This window comes from Hemitrygon akajei, chromosome 25 (assembly GCF_048418815.1).
Source record: "Hemitrygon akajei chromosome 25, sHemAka1.3, whole genome shotgun sequence".
In the NCBI taxonomy this organism is placed as follows: domain Eukaryota; kingdom Metazoa; phylum Chordata; class Chondrichthyes; order Myliobatiformes; family Dasyatidae; genus Hemitrygon; species Hemitrygon akajei.
This window is the reverse complement of record NC_133148.1, coordinates 8,260,986-8,281,061: the sequence shown is the minus strand read 5'-3', so window position 1 is coordinate 8,281,061 and position 20,076 is coordinate 8,260,986. Positions and strand designations below refer to the sequence as shown.

At 43.2% G+C, this 20,076-nt stretch overlaps 1 protein-coding gene across 1 annotated transcript; it reads left to right on the top strand.

Moving 5' to 3' along the window:
- Nucleotides 1-1,819: 1,819 nt before the first annotated feature.
- On the top strand, nt 1,820-16,643 carry med29 (mediator complex subunit 29). The gene is made up of 4 exons (XM_073029025.1): nt 1,820-2,518; nt 11,784-11,842; nt 13,984-14,068; nt 15,049-16,643. Exons 1-4 carry the CDS (start codon nt 2,264-2,266, stop codon nt 15,262-15,264), a joined length of 615 nt encoding a protein of 204 aa, XP_072885126.1. The 5' UTR covers nt 1,820-2,263; the 3' UTR covers nt 15,265-16,643.
- The last annotated feature ends 3,433 nt before the right edge of the window (nt 16,644-20,076 follow it).

Below are 20,076 nucleotides of genomic sequence, written 5' to 3'. Positions count from 1 at the left end.
ACATAAATTGATAACAACCATTGTGCAAAAGAAGACAAACTGCAAATAAAAAAATACCAAGAACATGAGTTGTAAAGAGTCCTTGAAAGTGAATCTGTAGATCATAAAATCAGTTTTCAGAATAGCTGTAATTCAAGTTATCCATGCCAGTGCAGTAGCCTTATAATTGTACTGTAATAACTATTCCTGAACTTGGTGGTGTGGGACCTAAGGCTTCTGTACCTCCTGCCCAATGGTAGTGCCAAAAATAGGGCATGGTGTTTGGCAGGGGTCTTTGATAATGCTGCTTTCAAGTAGAAGCACTCCATGTAAGTGTACTCAGTGGTGGGGAGGGCTTTGCCTGTGATGGACTGAGCTGTATCCATCACATTTTGAAGCATTTTTCATTCCTGGGCATTGGTGTCTCCACAGCATGCCGTGATGCAGCCAGTTAGAGTACTGTCGATACATGTCAAAGCTTTTGGTGACATGCTGAATCTATGCAAAGTTCTAGGAAAGTTTGGTGTCATGCCTTCTTTGTGATGACGCAAACTCTACCTACCTGTTGATACCATTCACTTGTTTACACCAATTGTCTGATTATTCATTTTGTTAGGGACATAGCTCCTGTATTTGTATTATCACTTAAGTTTCTAACAATCCCATTTGATGCATATGGGTGTATTCAATACTTCCCTGATGCGGCTATCTGAAGGGAATTGATATTGACAATTGATCAGATTTGTTCTATAAATTCACGCACATAACAAATATATTTCCAACCTAGAAGCAGTTTAGTCTCATAACAACAAATGCCTGAGACTTGGAAGTAACAGAGCCAGCCCCAGCTTTGAAGATCAATATGCATATTTAAAGACAATTTGTTCGTTAGGTTTGCTTTAATATGAAAAAAACTTCTTTCAGAATTAATTCAGATCTAATTTACACATACCATGGCAACTGTACCCAAGATTCCCATTGTCCTTGCAATCCCTTCCATCTATTTGCAAAATTAAAATTAGCTACTGTATCTCTAATCCCAATTCTAAGGAAGAATCTTAAGTATTAACTGTTTCCCTTTCTGCAGATGATGCTTGATTTGCATGCTTTCCAGACATTTTCTGATTGTGCACTACTGGAGAGTGGCAATATTTGTGCAACCATAATTGGAAGTAGTGACTGCTTACCTGGGCAACTTCCATGCTGTTACTGGTGGAAAAGTTAAGCCTAGCAACAATAAGGGGAGAAAAAAATATTGGTAACGATCCTTGGATGCTGTTGGGGAAGGAATCAGGGTAGAAAAAGTGGAAGAATAAGCTGTGGAGAGAGACCTGAAAAGGGGGATATGGACAGGAGAGATGAGCGAGTCCATAGAAAATAAAGGTATCAAAGGTTTTTGGGGAATAGACATAGTGGATGGATAGGGAGGGAGTGGTTGGCTTAAGCATCTTTGAGCTTTCCTTGGGAATAATATGGGTGAAGTGAAAATGGATTAGTTAGGAGGAACATGGGTCTTATAAAGTTAAGACAATCAGGCAAAATAAACAAATTTGAATTGTAATGTGCAAGACTCTTGAAAGTATAGTTACTGGAAATATTTTTGTTTTATTACACATGTGTGGAATTCATACCGCAAAGCTCAGCCTCAACGTGAACACGCTAAGATGCAAAAGGTTTGGGAGGCAAAGAACATTCACAAGATGTGATAGAAGATTTGAGCATGGATAATAACTGCATTTCTTCAGCTTCGGGTTGGTTATTAAGGACTGGCATCGGAGCTGGGTATTTGTCAATTCCACACTGAATGAGAAAGGTCAAACTTTACATGCCTAATAAAGCAATTGCTGCAATGAAAATACCCTATCCAGCACGATTCCAGATCAGACAGTCATGGACCAAGGAACTGAAATCCGGAGCTGAGATTGACTGTTCCTCAGTTCATTTCCCCCCGTCCACAATCACTCCTGATTCTGCCAATGCTGTAATCGGGGTGACCATTAAAGCTCAATTTGCAGGCATCCTATCAAACCAGTCAATCTCACAAGACAATGACTATCTGGGGAACAGGGCAGCGGTTGCTCTGTAACCACGTGGTTCACTTCTGCAAGACGAGCGTGCACTCACGCCTGCGCAGCCTTGCGTGTCCCACCGACATGACGGCCCGTGAGGGCCAATCAGCATAGAGAGTCGGCTGGAGGATTGATTGACGTCCAGACCAGCCAATGGTCGCCAGCGTTAGGCTTCCCACGGGCGGGTGATGGGGTGACGGTCGGAGCTTCTGAAGATGGCGGCACCGATGAATCAACAGCAGCAGTTGGCGGCGGCTCAGGCCCAGCAGCAGCTCGTTCAGGCGCAGCAACTGGCGGCGGCACAGGCCCAAGCCCAAGCCCAGGCCCAGGCCCAGGCTCAGGCTCAGGCTCAGGCTCAGGCAGGTCAGCCGGCGCTCGCCCAGCAGCAGCAACAACAACAAGCTCAGCAGCAGGACGACCCTGTGGCCAAGTTCAAGCTGCTGATCCCACAACTGAAGGACTCGCTACAGGTACTGGCTTGTCGTCATTTGGGCCGATTTATAGGATCAGGGGATCTCAGGACCTCGGTACTCGGCGTCAAGCTTTGAGTCCGTGGCGACCAAAGTTCATTATTATTCTGTGGTCAACAGATCTGTCGGAGCTGGAGGTGGTAAAGATCTGTACCGTTTAGGTCAGGTATCAGAATTTTATTTTTTATTGACGCGTTTACATTCGCAGGCGTTTATTTCTGGTATCATATTTTCTAATTGTTTGATTAAGTTCCTAATCCACATAACGTCAGTTCGTGATTCGCTTGACCCATGGAACTGGATGTGATTGGAAAGATGTGACAGTAATTGTGGAAAGTCTAGACTCTGCTGTAAGAAATGTTAAAACGAAACATTTCGAAATCAAATTGGACAAAGTTTGTAAAAGCAAAATTGACTTTAACAAAGCTACTGTATGAGGATTATTTTGGGTGGAAATCAGGAACAGGGTACTGAAGTAAAAATCAGCTATGATCGTACTGAACAGCCCAAAAAACACAATGATCTATTCTTGCTCCTGTTTTATATATTTGTGTCGCTGTTACCCTGTGGATTCATGGACTATATGGATAAACAGATACTTAAAGTATATATCAAGTGATGTTACGGGTTTCTGTCAGCAGCACACTTTAGATAGATAGATAGATACTTTATTCATCCCCATGGGGAAATTCAACTTTTTTCCAATGTCCCATACACTTGTTGTAGCAAAACTAATTACATACAATACTTAACTCAGTAAAAAATATGATATGCATCTAAATCACTATCTCAAAAAGCATTAATAATAGCTTTTAAAAAGTTCTTAAGTCCTGGCGGTAGAATTGTAAAGCCTAATGGCATTGGGGAGTATTGACCTCTTCATCCTGTCTGAGGAGCATTGCATCGATAGTAACCTGTCGCTGAAACTGCTTCTCTGTCTCTGGATGGTGCTATGTAGAGGATGTTCAGAGTTATCCATAATTGACCGTAGCCTACTCAGCGCCCTTCGCTCAGCTACCGATGTTAAACTCTCCAGTACTTTGCCCACGACAGAGCCCGCCTTCCTTACCAGCTTATTAAGACGTGAGGCGTCCCTCTTCTTAATGCTTCCTCCCCAACACGCCACCACAAAGAAGAGGGCGCTCTCCACAACTGACCTATAGAACATCTTCAGCATCTCACTACAGACATTGAATGACGCCAACCTTCTTAGGAAGTACAGTCGACTCTGTGCCTTCCTGCACAAGGCATCTGTGTTGGCAGTCCAGTCTAGCTTCTCGTCTAACTGTACTCCCAGATACTTGTAGGTCTTAACCTGCTCCACACATTCTCCATTAATGATCACTGGCTCCATATGAGGCCTAGATCTCCTAAAGTCCACCACCATCTCCTTGGTCTTGGTGATATTGAGACGCAGGTAGTTTGAGTTGCACCATATCACAAAGTCCTGTATCAGTTTCCTATACTCCTCCTCCTGTCCATTCCTGACACACCCCACTATGGCCGTGTCATCAGCGAACTTCTGCACATGGCAGAATGAATTCCAGACTTCCATCCTCCCAGAAGAAAAAAAAATCCTTGTCTTCCCTTATTATTACATTAAAGCCTTGGCTCCTGGTTTTGATCCCTCCACTAAAGGAAATAGATTCTAGATAACAAGAATATAGAAGAATATAGAACATAGAATTTCTACAGCACATTACACGCTCTTCGGCTTACAATGTTGTGCCGACGATGTACGCTACTATAGAAACTGCCCAGAATTTCCCTACTACAGAGCCCTCTGTTTTTCTAAGAACAAAGAACAATACAGCACAATACAGGCCATTTGGTCCACAATGTTGTGCCGACCCTTAAACCCTGCCCCCCCATATAACCCTCCACCTTAAATTCCTCCACATACCTGTCTAGTAGTCTCTTAAATTTCACTAGTGTATCTGCTTTCACCACTGAACCAGGCAGTGCATTCCACGCACCAACCACTCTCTGAGTAAAAAAACCTTCCTCTAATATCCCCCTTGAACTTTCCTCCCCTTACCCTAAAGCCATGTCCTCTTGTATCGAGCAGTGGTGCCCTGGGGAAGAGGTGCTGGCTGTCCACTCTATCTATTCCTCTTAATATCTTGTGTCCTCTATCATGTCTCCACTCATCCTCCTCCTCTCCAAAGAGTAAGGCCCTAGCTCCCTTCATCTCTGATCATAATCCATACTCTCTAAACCAGGCAGCATCTTGGTAAATCTCCTCTGTACCCTTTCCAATGCTTCTACATCCTTCCTATAGTGAGGCGACCAGAACTGGACACAGTACTCCAAGTGTGGCCTAACCAGAGTTTTATAGAGCTGCATCATTACCCTGTGACTCTTTAAACTCTATCCCTTGACTTATGAAAGCTAACACTCCATAAGCTTTCTTAACTACTGTATCTACCTGTGAGGCAACTTTCAGGGATCTATGGACATGTATCCCCAGATCCCTCTGCTCCTCCACACTACCAAGTATCCTGCCATTTACTTTGTACTCTGCCTTGGAGTTTGTCCTTCCAAAGTGTACCACCTCACACTTCTCCGGGTTGAACTCCATCTGACACTTCTCAGCCCACTTCTGCACCCTATCAATGTCTCTCTGCAATCTTCGACAATCCTCAACACTATCCACAACACCACCAACCTTTGTGTCGTCTGCAAACTTGCCAACCCACCCTTCTACCCCCACATCCAGGTCATTAATAAAAATCAAGAGAAGTAGAGGTCCCAGAATCGATCCTTGTGGGACACCACTAGTCACAACGCTCCAATCCGAATGTACTTTCTCCACCACGACCCTCTGCTTTCTGCAGGCAAGCCAATTCTGAATCCAGCTGGCCAAACTTTCCTGGATCCCATGACTTCTGACTTTCTGAATAAGCCTACCGTGTGGTACCTTGTCAAATGCCTTACTAAAATCCATGTAGATCACATCCACTGCACTACCCTCATCTATATGCCTGGTCACCTCCTCAAAGAACTCTATCAGGCTTGTTAGAAACAATCTGCCCTTCACAAAGCCATGCTGACTGTCCCTGATCAGATCATGATTCTCTAAATGCCCAGAGATTCTAGCTCTAAGAATCTTTTCCAACAGTTTTCCCACCACAGACATAAGGCTCACTGGTCTACAATTACTTAGGCTATCCCTACTACCTTTTTTGAACAAGGGGACAACATTCAACTCCCTCCAATCCTCTGGTACCATTCCTGTGGACAACGAGGGCATAAAGATTCTAGCCAGAGGCTCAACAATCTTTTCCCTCACCTCTTGGAGCAGCCTGGGGAATATTTCGTCAGGCCCCGGGGACTTATCCATCCTAATGTATTTTAACAACTCCAACACCTCTTCTCCCTTAATATCAACATGCTCCAGAACATCAACCTCACTCATATTGTCCTCACCGTCATCAAGTTCCCTCTTATTGGTGAATACCGAAGAGAAGTATTCATTGAGGACCTCGCTCACTTCCTGTTACGAACCCCGTAACTGGGTCACTTACCAGCAAAGATAGAGGTCCGTTGAAGTCTGATGGTACTATTTTAACAGTATTTATTGGTAAAAATACACAAAAATAATATCAATGCAAACATACAGATACTATACGTTGTCAATACTAGATCTAAAAGTGCGGGTATAATAATAATCAATAAGATTATTATCTCTATCGTTGTCTAGGGGATAATGTATTGTCCGATGGAAATATAAAACTCACTCAAGTTCATTCAGGCTGCAGCCTTTTGTCAGAGTCAAAAGACAGATTTTTAGAACTTGCCAGCTTTTCCTTTTTATGATGTCGATCCTTCCAGAGTTCCGTTGGTGTTGGTTTCTCCTTTTAGCTAAAGCCGTTCTTCCGTGGTAAGGCCCGCCAATTCCTTGGCAAATGGAAAAGGACGCACGCGGGCCCCCACCGGCTGTCGCTATTAAACGCTGTCACGGGATTTCTAGCGTTTCTCCTGGTGCGTCTAAAGGGGTTGTTCACCAGACCCTCTTTTATCCTTACTCACGGGGTCTCAGATGTCAGTCAGGTTGGGATGATGCAATCCCTCAACCAGCCCACTCTGGTCATTCCCTGAGGGCTTCAATGAATAGTACAGTACTCAATACACAATTCCGTCTCCAAGAGACAATGGCCGTTATCCGTGGCTTTGTATCGCTGAGGGGCCAGGACACATTCCACAAACCTTGAGGATTCTCTCTCATTACCTGAGTCCCAGACCTGAATTAATAGCGATCTTGCGATTCTCAAAAAGGAGGGGGCTACTTTGTACCCTTTGGCCCCTCAGAGTTGTGGCACATTCGTAACACAGCGTCCAGGCACATCTTCCCACCTTTATCTCTAATCGGTCCTACCTTCACTCCTGTCATCCTTTTGTTCTTCACATAATTGAAGAAGGCCTTGGGGTTTTCCTTTACCCAACTCGCCAAGGCCTTCTCAAGCCCCCGTCTTGCTCTCCTCAGCCCTTTCTTAAACTCCTTTCTTGCTACCCTATATTCCTCAATAGACTCATCTGATCCTTGCTTCCTAAACCTTACGTATGCTGCCTTCTTCCATCTGCCTAGATTCTCCACCTCACTTGTCACCCATGGTTCCTTTACCCTACTATTCTTTATTTTCCTCACTGGGACAAATTTATCCCTAACATCCTGCAAAAGATCACTAAACATCGACCACATGTCCATAGTACATTTCCCTGCAAAAACATCATCCCAATTCACACCCCCAAGTTCTAGCCTTATAGCCTCATAATTTGCCCTTCCCCAATTAAAAATGTTCCTGTCCTCTCTGATTCTATCCTTTTCTATGATAATGTTAAAGCCAGGGAGCAGTGATCACTGTCCCCCAGATGCTCACCCACTGAGAGATCTGTGACCTGACCCGGTTTGTTACCTAATACTAGATCTAGTATGGCATTCCCCCTATTCAGCCTTTCAACATATTGTGACAGGAATCTGTCCTGGACACACTTGACAAACTCTGCCCCGTCTAAACCATTGGAACTAATCAGGTGCCAATCAATATGAGGGAAGTTAAAGTCACCCATGATAACAATCCTGTTATTTTTGCACCTTTCCAAAAATCTGCCTCCCAATCTGCTCCTTGGTATCTCTGCTGCTACCAGGGGCCTATAGAATACTCCCAATAGAGTAACTGCTCCCTTCTTGTTCCTGACTTCTACCCATACTGATTCAAAAGAGGATCCTGCTACATTACCCACCCTTTCTGTAGCTGTCATAGTATCCCTGACCGGTAATGCCACCCCTCCTCCCCTTTCCCCCCTCTCTATCCCTTTTAAAGCACTGAAATCCAGGAATATTGAGAATCCATTCCTGCCCTGTTGCCAGCCAAGTCTCTGTAATGGCCACCTCATCATAATTCCAAGTATGTATCCAAGCTCTCAGTTCATCACCTTTGTTCCTGATGCTTCTTGCATTGAAGTACACACACTTTAGCCCTTCTACTTTACTACCTTTACACCCTTTATTCTGTTTCTCTTCCCTTAAAGCCTCTTTATATGCTGGATCTGGCTTTACTCCATGCACTGTACTTGCAGCTCTTGCATGACCTTTATCCTCCTCCACCTCACAATCTGCTCTCACACTCTGGTTCCCCTCCCCCTGCAAATCTAGTTTAAACACCCCTCCCCTCCCCCCCAGAGCAGCACTAGCAAACCTTCCCACAAGGATGTTAGTCCCCCTCCAGTTCAGGTGCCACCCGTCCCACCTTCCCTGGAACAAGGCCCATTTGTCCAGAAACATGAAGCCCTCCGTCCTGCACCAACTCCTTAGCCACGTATTTAGCTACATTATCGTCCTATTTCTAGCCTCACTAGCACGTGGCATGGGTAACAATCCTGAGATTGCAACCCTGGAGGTTCTGTCTTTCAACACTGTACCTAACTCCCTAAATTCTCTTTGCAGGACCTCCTTCCTATCCACATCATTGGTCCCTACATGGACCATGATATCTGGCTACTCACCCTCCCTGTTGAGAATACTGAGAACTCGATCTGAGATATTACGGATCCTGGCACCAGGGAAGCAACAGGCCATCCGGGATTCTCGATCTCTTCCACAGAACCTCCTATCTGTCCCCCTAACTATCGAATTCCCTATCACTACTGCTCTCCTCTTGTCCCTCCTTCCCTTCTGAGTTGAGGGTCCAGTCTCGGTGCCAGAGACGCAACCACTACAATTTATCCCTGGTAGGTCATCCCCACCAACAGTATCCAAAACGGTAAACTTATTATTGATGGGAATGGCCACAGGGGTGCTCTGCTCATTCTGTCTATTCCCCTTCCCTCTCCTGACAGTCACCCAGCTGCCTACCTCCTGACTTTTTGGGGTGACGATCTCCCTGTAACTCCTGTTTATCTCTGCCTTTGCCTCCTGAATGATCCGAAGTTCATCCAGCTCCAGCTCCAGTTCCCTAACTCGGTTTGTCAGGAGCTGCAGCTGGATGCAACTTTTACAGGTGTAGTCATCAGGGACAATTGTGCTCACCCTGACTTCCCACATACTGCAAACGGAGCACTTGACTGCCCTAACTGCTGCCTCCATTACCTACTCCTAAGCTAATCCGATTAATTAAAGGAGTTTACCCAGCCTTACTTGAATGGGAGCAAGCTCGTCCTCAACCTCTACTCACCGAAGCCTCTCGAGCCAAAGCATTCCTACTGTGTCTCCCTCTACTCTGTCACCCACTACTACGTCATCTGCTCCGTTAATCTGCTCGCTTTTTAAGCTCTCCTGCTGATCTCAGAGGCTGACCATCACACACTTGCGCAGTCGTGCCCCGTTCAAACTGCCGAAGAATTCCAAAATGACCTACCAAAATGAACCACTTCACACTTATCTGGGTTGAACTCCATTCTGCTATTTCTCAGCCCAGTTTTGCATCTTATCGATGTCACGCTGTAATCTCTGACAGCCCTCCATACTATCCATAACACCCCCAACCTTTGTGTCATTAGCAAATTTACTAACCCATCCCGCTACTTCCTCATCCATGTCATTTATAAAAATCACGAAGAGAAGGGGTCCCAGAACAGATCCTTGAGGCACGCCACTGGTCACTGACCTCCATGCAGAATGTGACCTGTCTACAACCACTCTTTGCCTTCTGTGAGCAAGCCAGTTCAGGATCCACAAAGCAATGTCCCCTTGGATCCCATGCCTCCTTACTTTCTCAATAAGCCTTGCATGGGGTACCTTATCAAATGCCTTGCTGAAATCCACATACACTACATCTACTGCTCTGCCTCCATCAATGTGTTTCGTCATATCCTCAAAAAATTCAGTCAGGCTTGTAAGGCATGACCTGCCTTTGACAAAGCCATGCTGACTATTCCTAATCATATTATGCCTCTCCAAATGTTCATAAAACCTGCCTCTCAGGAACTTTTACATCAGCTTACTGATGTAAGACTCATTGGTCTGTAATTTCCTGGGCTATCTCTACTCCCTTTATTGAATAAGGTAACAACACCTGCAACTCTCCAATCCTCCAGAACCTCTCCTGCCCCATTGATGATGCCAGAGGCTCAGCAATCTCCTTCCTTGCCTCCCACGGTAGCCTGGAGTACATCTCATCTGGTCCCGGAGACTTATCCATCTTGATGCTTTCCAAAAGCTCAAGCACATCATCTTTCTTAATGTCTATATGCTCAAGCTTTGCAATCCGCTGTAAATCATCCCTACAATCACCAAGGTCCTTTCCTGTAGTGAATACTGAAGCAAAGTATTCATTAAGTATCTCTGCTATCTCCAATTCCAATGTCATCTGCAAAACCCACATACTCCCCGTAGATTGTGTGGGTTTTGTGTTTGTGCTTCAACTTCCTCCCATAGCCCAAAGACCAGTGTAGTTAGTAGATTAATTGCTCATTGTAAGTTGTCCTGTGATTAGGCCAGGGTTAAATCGGGTGTTGCTGGGTGGTGTGGCTCAAAGGGCCGATAGGGCCTATTCCACGTTGTACCGTATTTCAATAAACGTCAAGTATTTTCCCTCATTGGTGTTTATATTTACCTCAAGAATTTGCAGGTATAATTACAATGTTAAAAAGGCATTTGGACAAGTCCTTGGATAGGAAAGGAGTAATGCAGGATTGGCTTAATGTAGGCAAGGCCAAGTCATTGGGTGCATTTAAGGCAGAGATAGATAAATTCTTAATTAGCCAGGGGATCAAAGGGTATGGGCAGATGGCAGGGGAGTGGAGATGACTAGAAGAATTGGATCAGTCCATGACTGAATGGCGGAGCAGACTTGATGGGCCGAATGGCCTGCTTCTCCTATATTTTATGGTCCTATGGTGTAAGTGGGTTTGGCGTAAATAGGCATCACAGGATAAATTGGGTTGAAGCACTCATTTCTCTGCATGTATCTCAATTACTCTAATAGACTTCTGACTATATAATATATTCAGTGGTCACTTTATTAGATACGTCTGTACACTGCTGGTTGATGCAAATATTTAATCAGCCAATCATGCGGCAGCAACTCCATGCAGACATAGTCAAAAGGTTCAGTTGTTGTTCAGCCCAAACATCAGAATGGGGAAGAAACATGATAAGTGACTTTGACCATGGAATGATTGTTGGTGTATCTCAGAAACTGCTGATCTGGGATTTTCACACACAACAGTCCCTAGAGTTTCAGAGAAAGGTGCAAAAAAACAAAAAAAGAAATCCAGTGAGCAGTAGCTGTGGGCAAAACTGCCTCATTAATGAGAGAGATCAGAGGAGAATGGCCAGACTGGTTTTGACGGGAAGACAACAGTAACTCAAATAACTACACATTACAACAGTGGTGTGCAGAAGAGGATCTCTGAATGCCAACATGTTGAACCTTGAAGTGGATGAGCTCCACGAATGGTGCCTAATATAGTGACCACTGTGTGTATTTTCGTGTGTGTGTGTGATCTGATTCCTGATATGAAATGGAAAGAACCATTTCAAAGGTGATTTCCAAATTTAGACAGTCATGTCAATAAAATAAATTCTTTATTCACTGGCAGGAATTTTCTATTAAAGCTGTTTAATTTTTATTTTGGCATCTTCCCAAATCCTTTCCAGTTCTGATGACGGGTATTGGCCTAGAGCATTGACTGGTTATTTATTTACATAAATGCTGCCTGAACCTGCAAACATTTTGTGTTTGTTCCTCTAAATCTCCAGCATTTGCTGAGTATCTTGTGTCTGATGCTTTATGTTACATTGATGTTTATGTTTACCTTTTAGAATCTAATGAGGATTGCAGCTCAAAACTTGTCCCAAAACACAACTATTGATAATGGACAGTGAGTATTGCACTTTTGATCAATGCCTGCTCCTATTTGTGAATGGAATAAGGGCGTTTGCAGCTGCCGAGTGCCCGTTTAGTGGAACAACACACTGGTTTCAGTTTACGTGAAACCTAACTTTGCATCAACTTTGCAGGCGAGATAGGATAAATGAGCATGATGTAGTTGGTTAGTCAGCATAGTGTTCATATTACTTAGATACCATCAATTCAGGTAAATAGTTTTAATTCCTTTGGCCAGTAAATAGATAGATAGATAGATACTTTATTCATCCCCATGGGGAAATTCAACTTTTTTTCCAATGTCCCATACACTTGCTGTAGCAAAACTAATTACATACAATACTTAACTCAGTAAAAAAAAATATGATATGCATCTAAATCACCGTCTCAAAAAGCATTAATAGCTTTTAAAAAGTTCTTAAGTCCTGGAGGTAGAATTGTAAAGCCTAATGGCATAATTGGGGAGTAAATGCTGGCCTCATTAGGGTAATGCCAACATCCCAACACATGAATAAAAGACAAAACCTCCCAATGATTTTACAGGTCCCTCTGGATTGTTCTGTTAAGGCAGAGATAGGTTGTGATAGAGATAGCATAAAGCTCTCTGTGTGTAAAACCATCACACACTCCCAGGGGAGGAGATACCTGTATTAGATACAGAGTAAAGCTTCCTGTCCATTGAACCATCAGCATGGACTGAATAGTGAATTAACGGGAGAAGCAGTTTCTCAAGCTAAGAGCAACTGGAGTGGGAGAGAGGAAAATAGGGACTTTCAATCTTTTTGCCCAGCAAAAGGGAACGATAAAAGTAACATCTGAAATCTGCTTTATGAGGTGGGTATCAAAGCACCGAAGACATTTTTATGTGGGGAGGAAGAAAGACTGGATGTTCGGGTGGTAGAGTTGCCGAATTCAGTAGGACGTGCTTGTATGTATTCCACCTTTCTACCTCAACTTTCTTTTTGGGGTCAGGAGAGCTGGAGTTACCAAAATAACTTTACTTCAAAATCCTACAGCTCAAGATTCAGCTGACTAGTGTAAAGACATTGTAATCTGGAACAACAACATTAAAATCAAAAACAGTTTGCTGGTTGCTCTGAAACCAGTTTCAGGCTGAAGAACCTAGAAGCAAGTATGAAAGCAATGGCAGAGACTGGTGTAACCTCAGCCATTGCTACTACCTCTTGGATGTTCGCAATGTAGACAGAATAAATTCATTCCTTTATTTTCTGAAACAAACATGCAGAAACTTGTTGTAAAATATTTTTATTTTATGTATTTCATGCTGCTGAACCATTTGGTAATATTTATTTGATGGTGTGACTTAAACCTTAGAGGTTAGAACCAATGGTAACAGATGGTCTGCTCATTAGGATGAGAAGGATGTAAAAGCTTTAGGCGGAGGGAAAGGATTTACATGGATACTGGCTGCGATAGAGAGCATGTCTTATGAGGATAGGTTGGGTAAGCTCAGTCTTACCTCTGGAGCAAAGGAGCATGAGAGGTGACCTCAGAGAGGTGATAAAGAGGCATAGATAGAGGGGGCAGCTAGGATCTTTTTCCCAGGGTGGAAATAGCTAATTATTTCCATTATTTTACGCACTATTTTAAGGTAATTGGAAGTATAGGAGGGATGTTCGAGGTAAGCTTTTGTGCACAGAGAGTGGTAGGTGCATGGAACGCACTACCAGGGTTGGTGGTAAAGGCAGATACATTTAAGAAATTCTTAGATAGGCTCATGGATGATAGAAGATGGAGGGCTATACAGTATGGGAGGGGATGGTTAGCTGGACCTTGGAGCAGATCTATTGGTTTGTTGGCCTATGCTGTATGTGAAACATACAACCATATATGGCAGAGTTGTATTTTTACTGATGCTGATTGTTCCCTAGTATACCTTTTACTTTCAATGTTTTGTGAATTGAGTAAGAAAATTCTGCATCTAGATATTTGCAATAAAAGCTCAGATTTCTTTATTTTTCTGGATCTTAAGGTATAGGATTTTGAAGCTGGTCCTACAACTCCTTTTGTCATTGAGTAGAATAAGGACTGAAGCAGAGGGAGGGAATTATCTCTACCCAGCTAACTGTGTGTTCTGATTTCAGTTAGTAACAGATGTTATCCTTTACCCTACAGGAAGAGCAGTGATACTGCACTGCAGCGCTTCGATAAGAGTTTAGAGGAATTCTACGCTCTGTGTGACCAGGTGGAACTGTGTCTGGTGAGTACAACTGAAGTTGGAAACCCTCTACTTCTATTGATGTGGCTTTCCACCTTGCTCCCCTCTGCTGTTATTCATTTCATGCACTGGCTCTTTTAATTTCAGACAACCCAAATCATTGCAACCCAAATTTTAGCGGACTTGCAAAATGGAGTTTTCTCCCTGATCAGCTGATTAGAATATAGAACATAGAAATCTACAGCACATTACAGGCCCTTCGGCCCACAGTGTTGTGCCGACCACGTAACCTACTCTAGAAATTGCCTAGAATTTCCCTACCGCATAGCTCTCTATTTTTCTAAGCTATATGATTGTTGATTTTCTGATCAGTTCCAGGGAGAAGTGTCTGCAAGATTCATACTCTGTCCAGTGGTTTCAGTCTGAACAGTATAGTACTCAAGCTGCAAGGGTAACCGTGATGGACAAGCCTGTGGTCCTTGTGTCACTCCACCACAGGAAGGTTCATGAGAATGACCTTGGGAATAAAATAGCCAACATATGAGGAATATTTTATGGTTCTGGGCCTGTACTCACTGAAGTTAAGAGTGGGGCTGAATCTCATTGCTACCTATTGAATATTGAAAGGCCTAGACAGAGTGAACATGAAGAAGATGCTTCCCTGTAGTGGGAGTTCCTGTGGTGGGAGAGTTCTGGAACAGAGGGCATAGAATAGAGGGACATCCATTTTGAACAGGTATGAGGAAGAATTTCTTCAGCCAGAGGGTCGTGAATCTGTGAAATTTGTTGTCCTTGTTGACTGTGGAGGCCAGGTCATTGGATATATTTAAAACAGAGGCTGATAGGTTCTTGATTAGTAAGGGTGTCAAAGGTTATGGGGTGGGCTGGTGAATGGGGTTGAGGAGGATAATATATCAGCCTTGATCAAATGGCAGAGCAGATTTGATGAGCCAAATGACTTAATTCTGCTCCTATGTCTTATGGTCTTTCTTCTGTCACTGACTGTGTCTCTTCCTTTGCAGAGGCTGGCTTTCGAATGTCTATCCCAGAGCATTGACAGTGCTAAACACTCGCCCAACCTGGTTCCCACTGCAACCAAGCCTGACACAGTGCAGACAGAGAGTCTGTCATACACTCAGTACCTCAGTATGATCAAGTCACAGATCTCCTGTGCCAAAGACATTCATAATGCCCTCTTGGAGTGTTCAAAAAGGATTGCCAGCAAGGGGCAGATGTGAACAGCGATAGTGTCTGCAGTCAGATTCTGGGTCCTCTGGAGCTGGCATTTCCATGAACTCCTGCTGTATCACCACGATTTTGTCTGAGTGGTTGGATATAAAGGGATCTGCCAGTCCACCGCTTCTCTGAAGTTTCATGCTTAACGTTCTGTGCTGTGGTCTGTTCCCATTGGGGTTAGGGGCATGAGTGATCCTATTCCATCTTTCAGAGTGATACTGCGTGTTCATTCTCTTAAATATGTTTGTGTCTGACTCCACATCAGTATATTCTCATTTGGCATATTCCAGCTTGTAATTGCAAAGAGCTGTGTTCGTGGGACTGAGAGTGTAGTAGGATGGTAGTCCATTAGAGGATGACAGCAAATTCAGATTTGATGAATTCTTCTCCTTTAAAGGAAAGGAATGTTAACCTTTCAGCTCTGTGAGCCTTTTCCACTATTCTTTTAGATCGCAGCTGTCCTGCATCTTAATTCCATTTGCTACATTCTGATTCTATGCTGACTTGGTAAACCTGTTAGTCTCCGCTGTGAAAGGTGTCTGACATCCCTACTCTTAGGGAAGGTGGCTCCAGGTTTCCTTGCCCCCTTCTATGAAATTGTGAGCTGATTGGCCAAGGTCTGACCCCCTAATTCTCTCAATCCACCCTACCAGCAATTACAAAGCTTTATAATGTTAACCTCAGCATGGTTTCCACAAGGTATCCTTGTGATTTACGCCTGTCACATTAATGAAGTCTGACTTTCCATCACCTATGTCTCCAGGGGTTGATAATGGGGACGTCCTGCAATCTCATTCCTGCAGTGCATTTGTTTTCCTGATGTATTGATAACGTGTTCACTGTTGTGAAATAAATGAGTAAAGGCTGGGAGCAGCAGGGTGACCTTGGGGTCAGTCCCAGTCTGCTGTTTACATTCCGTGAATGACTGCTGACTGGTTCGTTCTTAACTCTTGTGCAAGAGGCACTGATCCTTAATGATCAGTTTAACTTGTTCTGATTACAAACAGCAGGTACTGCTGGGGAAGTTTTAAGCTCATTTCTCTTATAAAGTGTCTTGTGATATTATTTATATAAGTAAGTTTCTTATTACATATGTGTGTACCACAGTAGCATAACAGTTAGCACAATGCTATTTCAGCTGGGATGCCCAGAGTTGGGAGTTCGATACCACTGTGGTCTGTAAGAGAATAAGTGGGTTCCCCAGCTGCTCTGGTTTCATCCCACAGTCCAAAAGTGTACCAAGTAGGTTAATTGGTTATTGTGGATAGGTTAAGGTTAAATCAGGATTGTTGGGGGTTTCTGGGCGGCATGGGTTGAAGGGCCTAATCTGCTCTGTTTCGCTAAATAAATAAAGGATCATCTTTGATGTTGGTGATATCTATATGATTAATAATGATTTGAAAATGTGTGAACTTATGGAGGGGTTAATCCTTCTTTCTGCAATATGGTAGTTTATCCTTTCATGTACTATTTGTTCGTCCCCTCCTTGATCTGTTTGCAGCCTTTTGATATGTTTGGCCACACTGTGGTTAAAAATTAAAGATTGGCTTTTATTTGTCACATGTATATCAAAAATGCATTGTTTGTGTCAAATCAAATCAGTAAGGATTGTGCTGGGGGCAGCCTGCATGCTTCCGTACATCTTTGGAATGTGGGAGGAAGCTGGAGCACCTGGAGGAAATCCATGCAGTCATGGGAAAACATACTCATTCCTTACAGGCAGCAGCAGCAGGAATTGAACTCTGACAAAGGGTCTCTGCTCGAAACGTTGACTGCTCTTTTCCACGGATGCTGCCCGACCTGCTGAGTTCCTCCAGCTTGTTGTCCGTGTAGAATTGAACTCTGATCTTACAGTCAGCACGGTAATAACGTTACACCAATTGCTAAGCTACCCTGCCACCGTCTTATTCCTCCTATGCCCAGTGGGATAGGATTGCATTTACTTGTTTCCTTTCTTGCCTGTCAAACATTTGCCGTGTGTGTGTGGAGACAGGGCTGGTGGTGATGTGTGCATATGTGTAGTTGTACAACTGTGAGATCATGATATGATCGTATTTCTAAGTCAGGCTGTGAGCTTGTGACTATTTCTGTGTGTGTGTGTGTGAGAGAGAGAGAAAGAAAGTGTGATCCTGTTTTCATTTTGTTGGTGTGCAAGTGTGCAAGTTTCTATATCTCCTACATGTCACTGTGTGTGTGTACTCTCCATTTCTCTGAAGCTGTGCGTGCATTCCTGTGGTTTCTGCATTGCTGTGTTTCAGTGTCATTGTGTGAACATTTGCGTATATATTTCTTTCTGTCTGCGTGTGTGTTTATTTGTGTCTTGTTTCTCCAAAAGCAACATGGGGATCAGAGCCCTGCAGAGTGAAAGGAGCCAGGTGAGTTTAAGAAAGAAATTGATTTAGACAAAAGGGCTGGGGAATTCACAAGGTGTCTTGCAGATGAGTAAAGCAGTAAGTACTGTAAAACTCTGATAATCCAACATGTTCAGGACTTTATTGAGCAGCAGATTTTCTGGACTATTGAATAATATTAACTCACATCTTTTAGCTATTACACAACATTATTATAAGTTTTGAGTTGAATTGAGTAAGTTTAAAGAAAGTTTGGGATCCAGTGTCCTGATAGGTTTCAGAGGAGCATCAGAACCAGGGAATGTTGGAACCAAATTTCCAGTGAGTGAACAGGAATGTGGCAAATGCTAACAACACACACAAAATGCTGGTGGAACACACTATTATATACTTTGTGAACCTATATCGAGTATCGCTGTACTGTACTGTAATGTACCCGTATTGACTAAATAGCCAAGAACTTACACTAAAACTGCATACTGTACGCTATAATACATACACAATTTTTTTTTATTTTTAAAGTTTTATTTTTATTAAACGTTTTAATTTTTTTCACTTTTTAAACTTTTATGTAAACAGTTTTTGGTTGGCTACATCACTACGTCACGTTCTCCGATCGGGACCACGGATGTACGGTGTATGCGATGGGACGCTAAGCAACGCATACCTGTACGGGTTTTCCATGGGCAGCATGGTAGCACACCGGTTCAATCCCTGTCACTGTAAGGAGTTTGAACGTTCTCCCCTCCACCCAGGTTAATTGTCCTTAGTAAATTATCCGTGATTAGGCTAGGGTTAAATCGCTGGGCAGCTCTGCTCAAAGGGCTGCACTGTATCTCAGTTATTAAAAAAAATAAATAAATGGATAGCAAATTACCAGAGTTTTACTGTCATCTAGAGGTAATAATACTTAACACATCTAAAGAATAATCTGCACTGGTGACTTGAAATGTCTTCATCTTCCTAAGCAGTGGCTCCCCTCTATCAGCATAGACAGAGCACTCCATCGCATCTCAACCATTTCCCCCAACTTCCAGCCCCCAAGTGTCCATATCCATCCTCTACCATTTCTGCTAGTTTCAACAAGGCTCTGCTACCTGATGTGTGTTCCACTCTTCCATTACACTTATCTCTGCTAGTCTTATCATACTTTCCCATACAACAGTAAGAGAAGAAACAACTGTTCTTTCATATCTTACCACCATTAGTGATCCAAACAGTCCTTCCACATGAAACGAGTCAACTGCACTGGCGAAGCCAAGCACAAACTTGGTGACATTGTGGAGCGCCTCTTTAGTCTATAGGACTGATCTTAAGCATCTGGTTTCACCATCCAACTCTCACTACGTCCTTTCTGTCGTGACTCCTTGTACTGTTCCAATGGCACTCAGTGCAGGCTGGAGGAAGGGCTCCTTATCTTCTGTTGGTTATGTTGCAGCCTTATGGATTCAATATTAAATTCTCCAACTTAGATTGGAGTCTACTAGAACCAACCACTATCTGCATATCATCATTTTAGACCATAAGTTCATCGAGTCTGCTCCACCATTTCATCATGGCTGATCCATTTTCCCTCTCAGCCCCAATCTCCTGTCTTCTTCCTTTATTCCTCCAGGCCCTAACAAATCAAAAATATATCAGTCTGTGCCTTAACCTTACCAATGACTTGGCCTCCACAGCCACCCATGGCAACAATTTACACAGATTCACCACTCTCTGTCTAAAGAAATTCGTCCTCATCTCTGTTCTAAAAGGACACTGCTGGTTTCTGAGGCTGTGTCCTTTGATCTTATACTCCCCCACTATAAGAAACATCCACTCTATTGAGGCCTTTCAACATCCACTAGCTTTCAATGAAGTCATCCATCATTGTTCAGAATTGTATTGAGTAGAGGCTCAGAGCCATCAAACACTCCACATGTGACAAGCCTTCCAATCCCAGAATCATTTTTGAACCCTCTGCAATGTCAGCATATCCTTTCTTAAATAAGGAGCCCAAAACTGCTCACAATACTCCAAATGAGTCCTCACCAATGCTTTATAAAGCCTCAATATTACATAATTGCTTGTATATTCTAGTTGTCTTGAAATGAATATTAACATTACATTTGCCTTCCTCACCACAGACTCATCCTGCAAATTAATCTTTAGGGAATCCTGCACTAGGACTCCCAAGTCCTTTTGCACCTCAGATTATTCTCCCTTTACAAAATAGTCTGCCATTTTATTTCTTCTACCAAAATGCATGACCATACACTTCCAGACTCTGTATTCCATTTGCCACTCCTTTGCCCATTCTCCAGATCTTCTATAGGCTTCTGTATAGGCTATATAGTCCTTCTATAACCTCTCTACTTCCTCAAAGCTCCTCCACCTATTGTTTGCAAACTTGACCACAAAACCATCAATTCCTTCATCCAAATTATTGACACATAATGTAAAAAGAAGATAGATAGATAGATA

Excerpts from the sequence above, each read along its gene's own strand:
- med29 (XM_073029025.1), top strand. The coding sequence starts at position 2,264 with ATGGCGGCACCGATGAATCAACAGCAGCAGTTGGCGGCGGCTCAGGCC. Across the intron at positions 11,843-13,983 it reads ACAACTATTGATAATGGACA|GAAGAGCAGTGATACTGCAC; the intron begins GTGAGTATTGCA and ends TTTACCCTACAG. Across the intron at positions 14,069-15,048 it reads ACCAGGTGGAACTGTGTCTG|AGGCTGGCTTTCGAATGTCT; the intron begins GTGAGTACAACT and ends CTTCCTTTGCAG.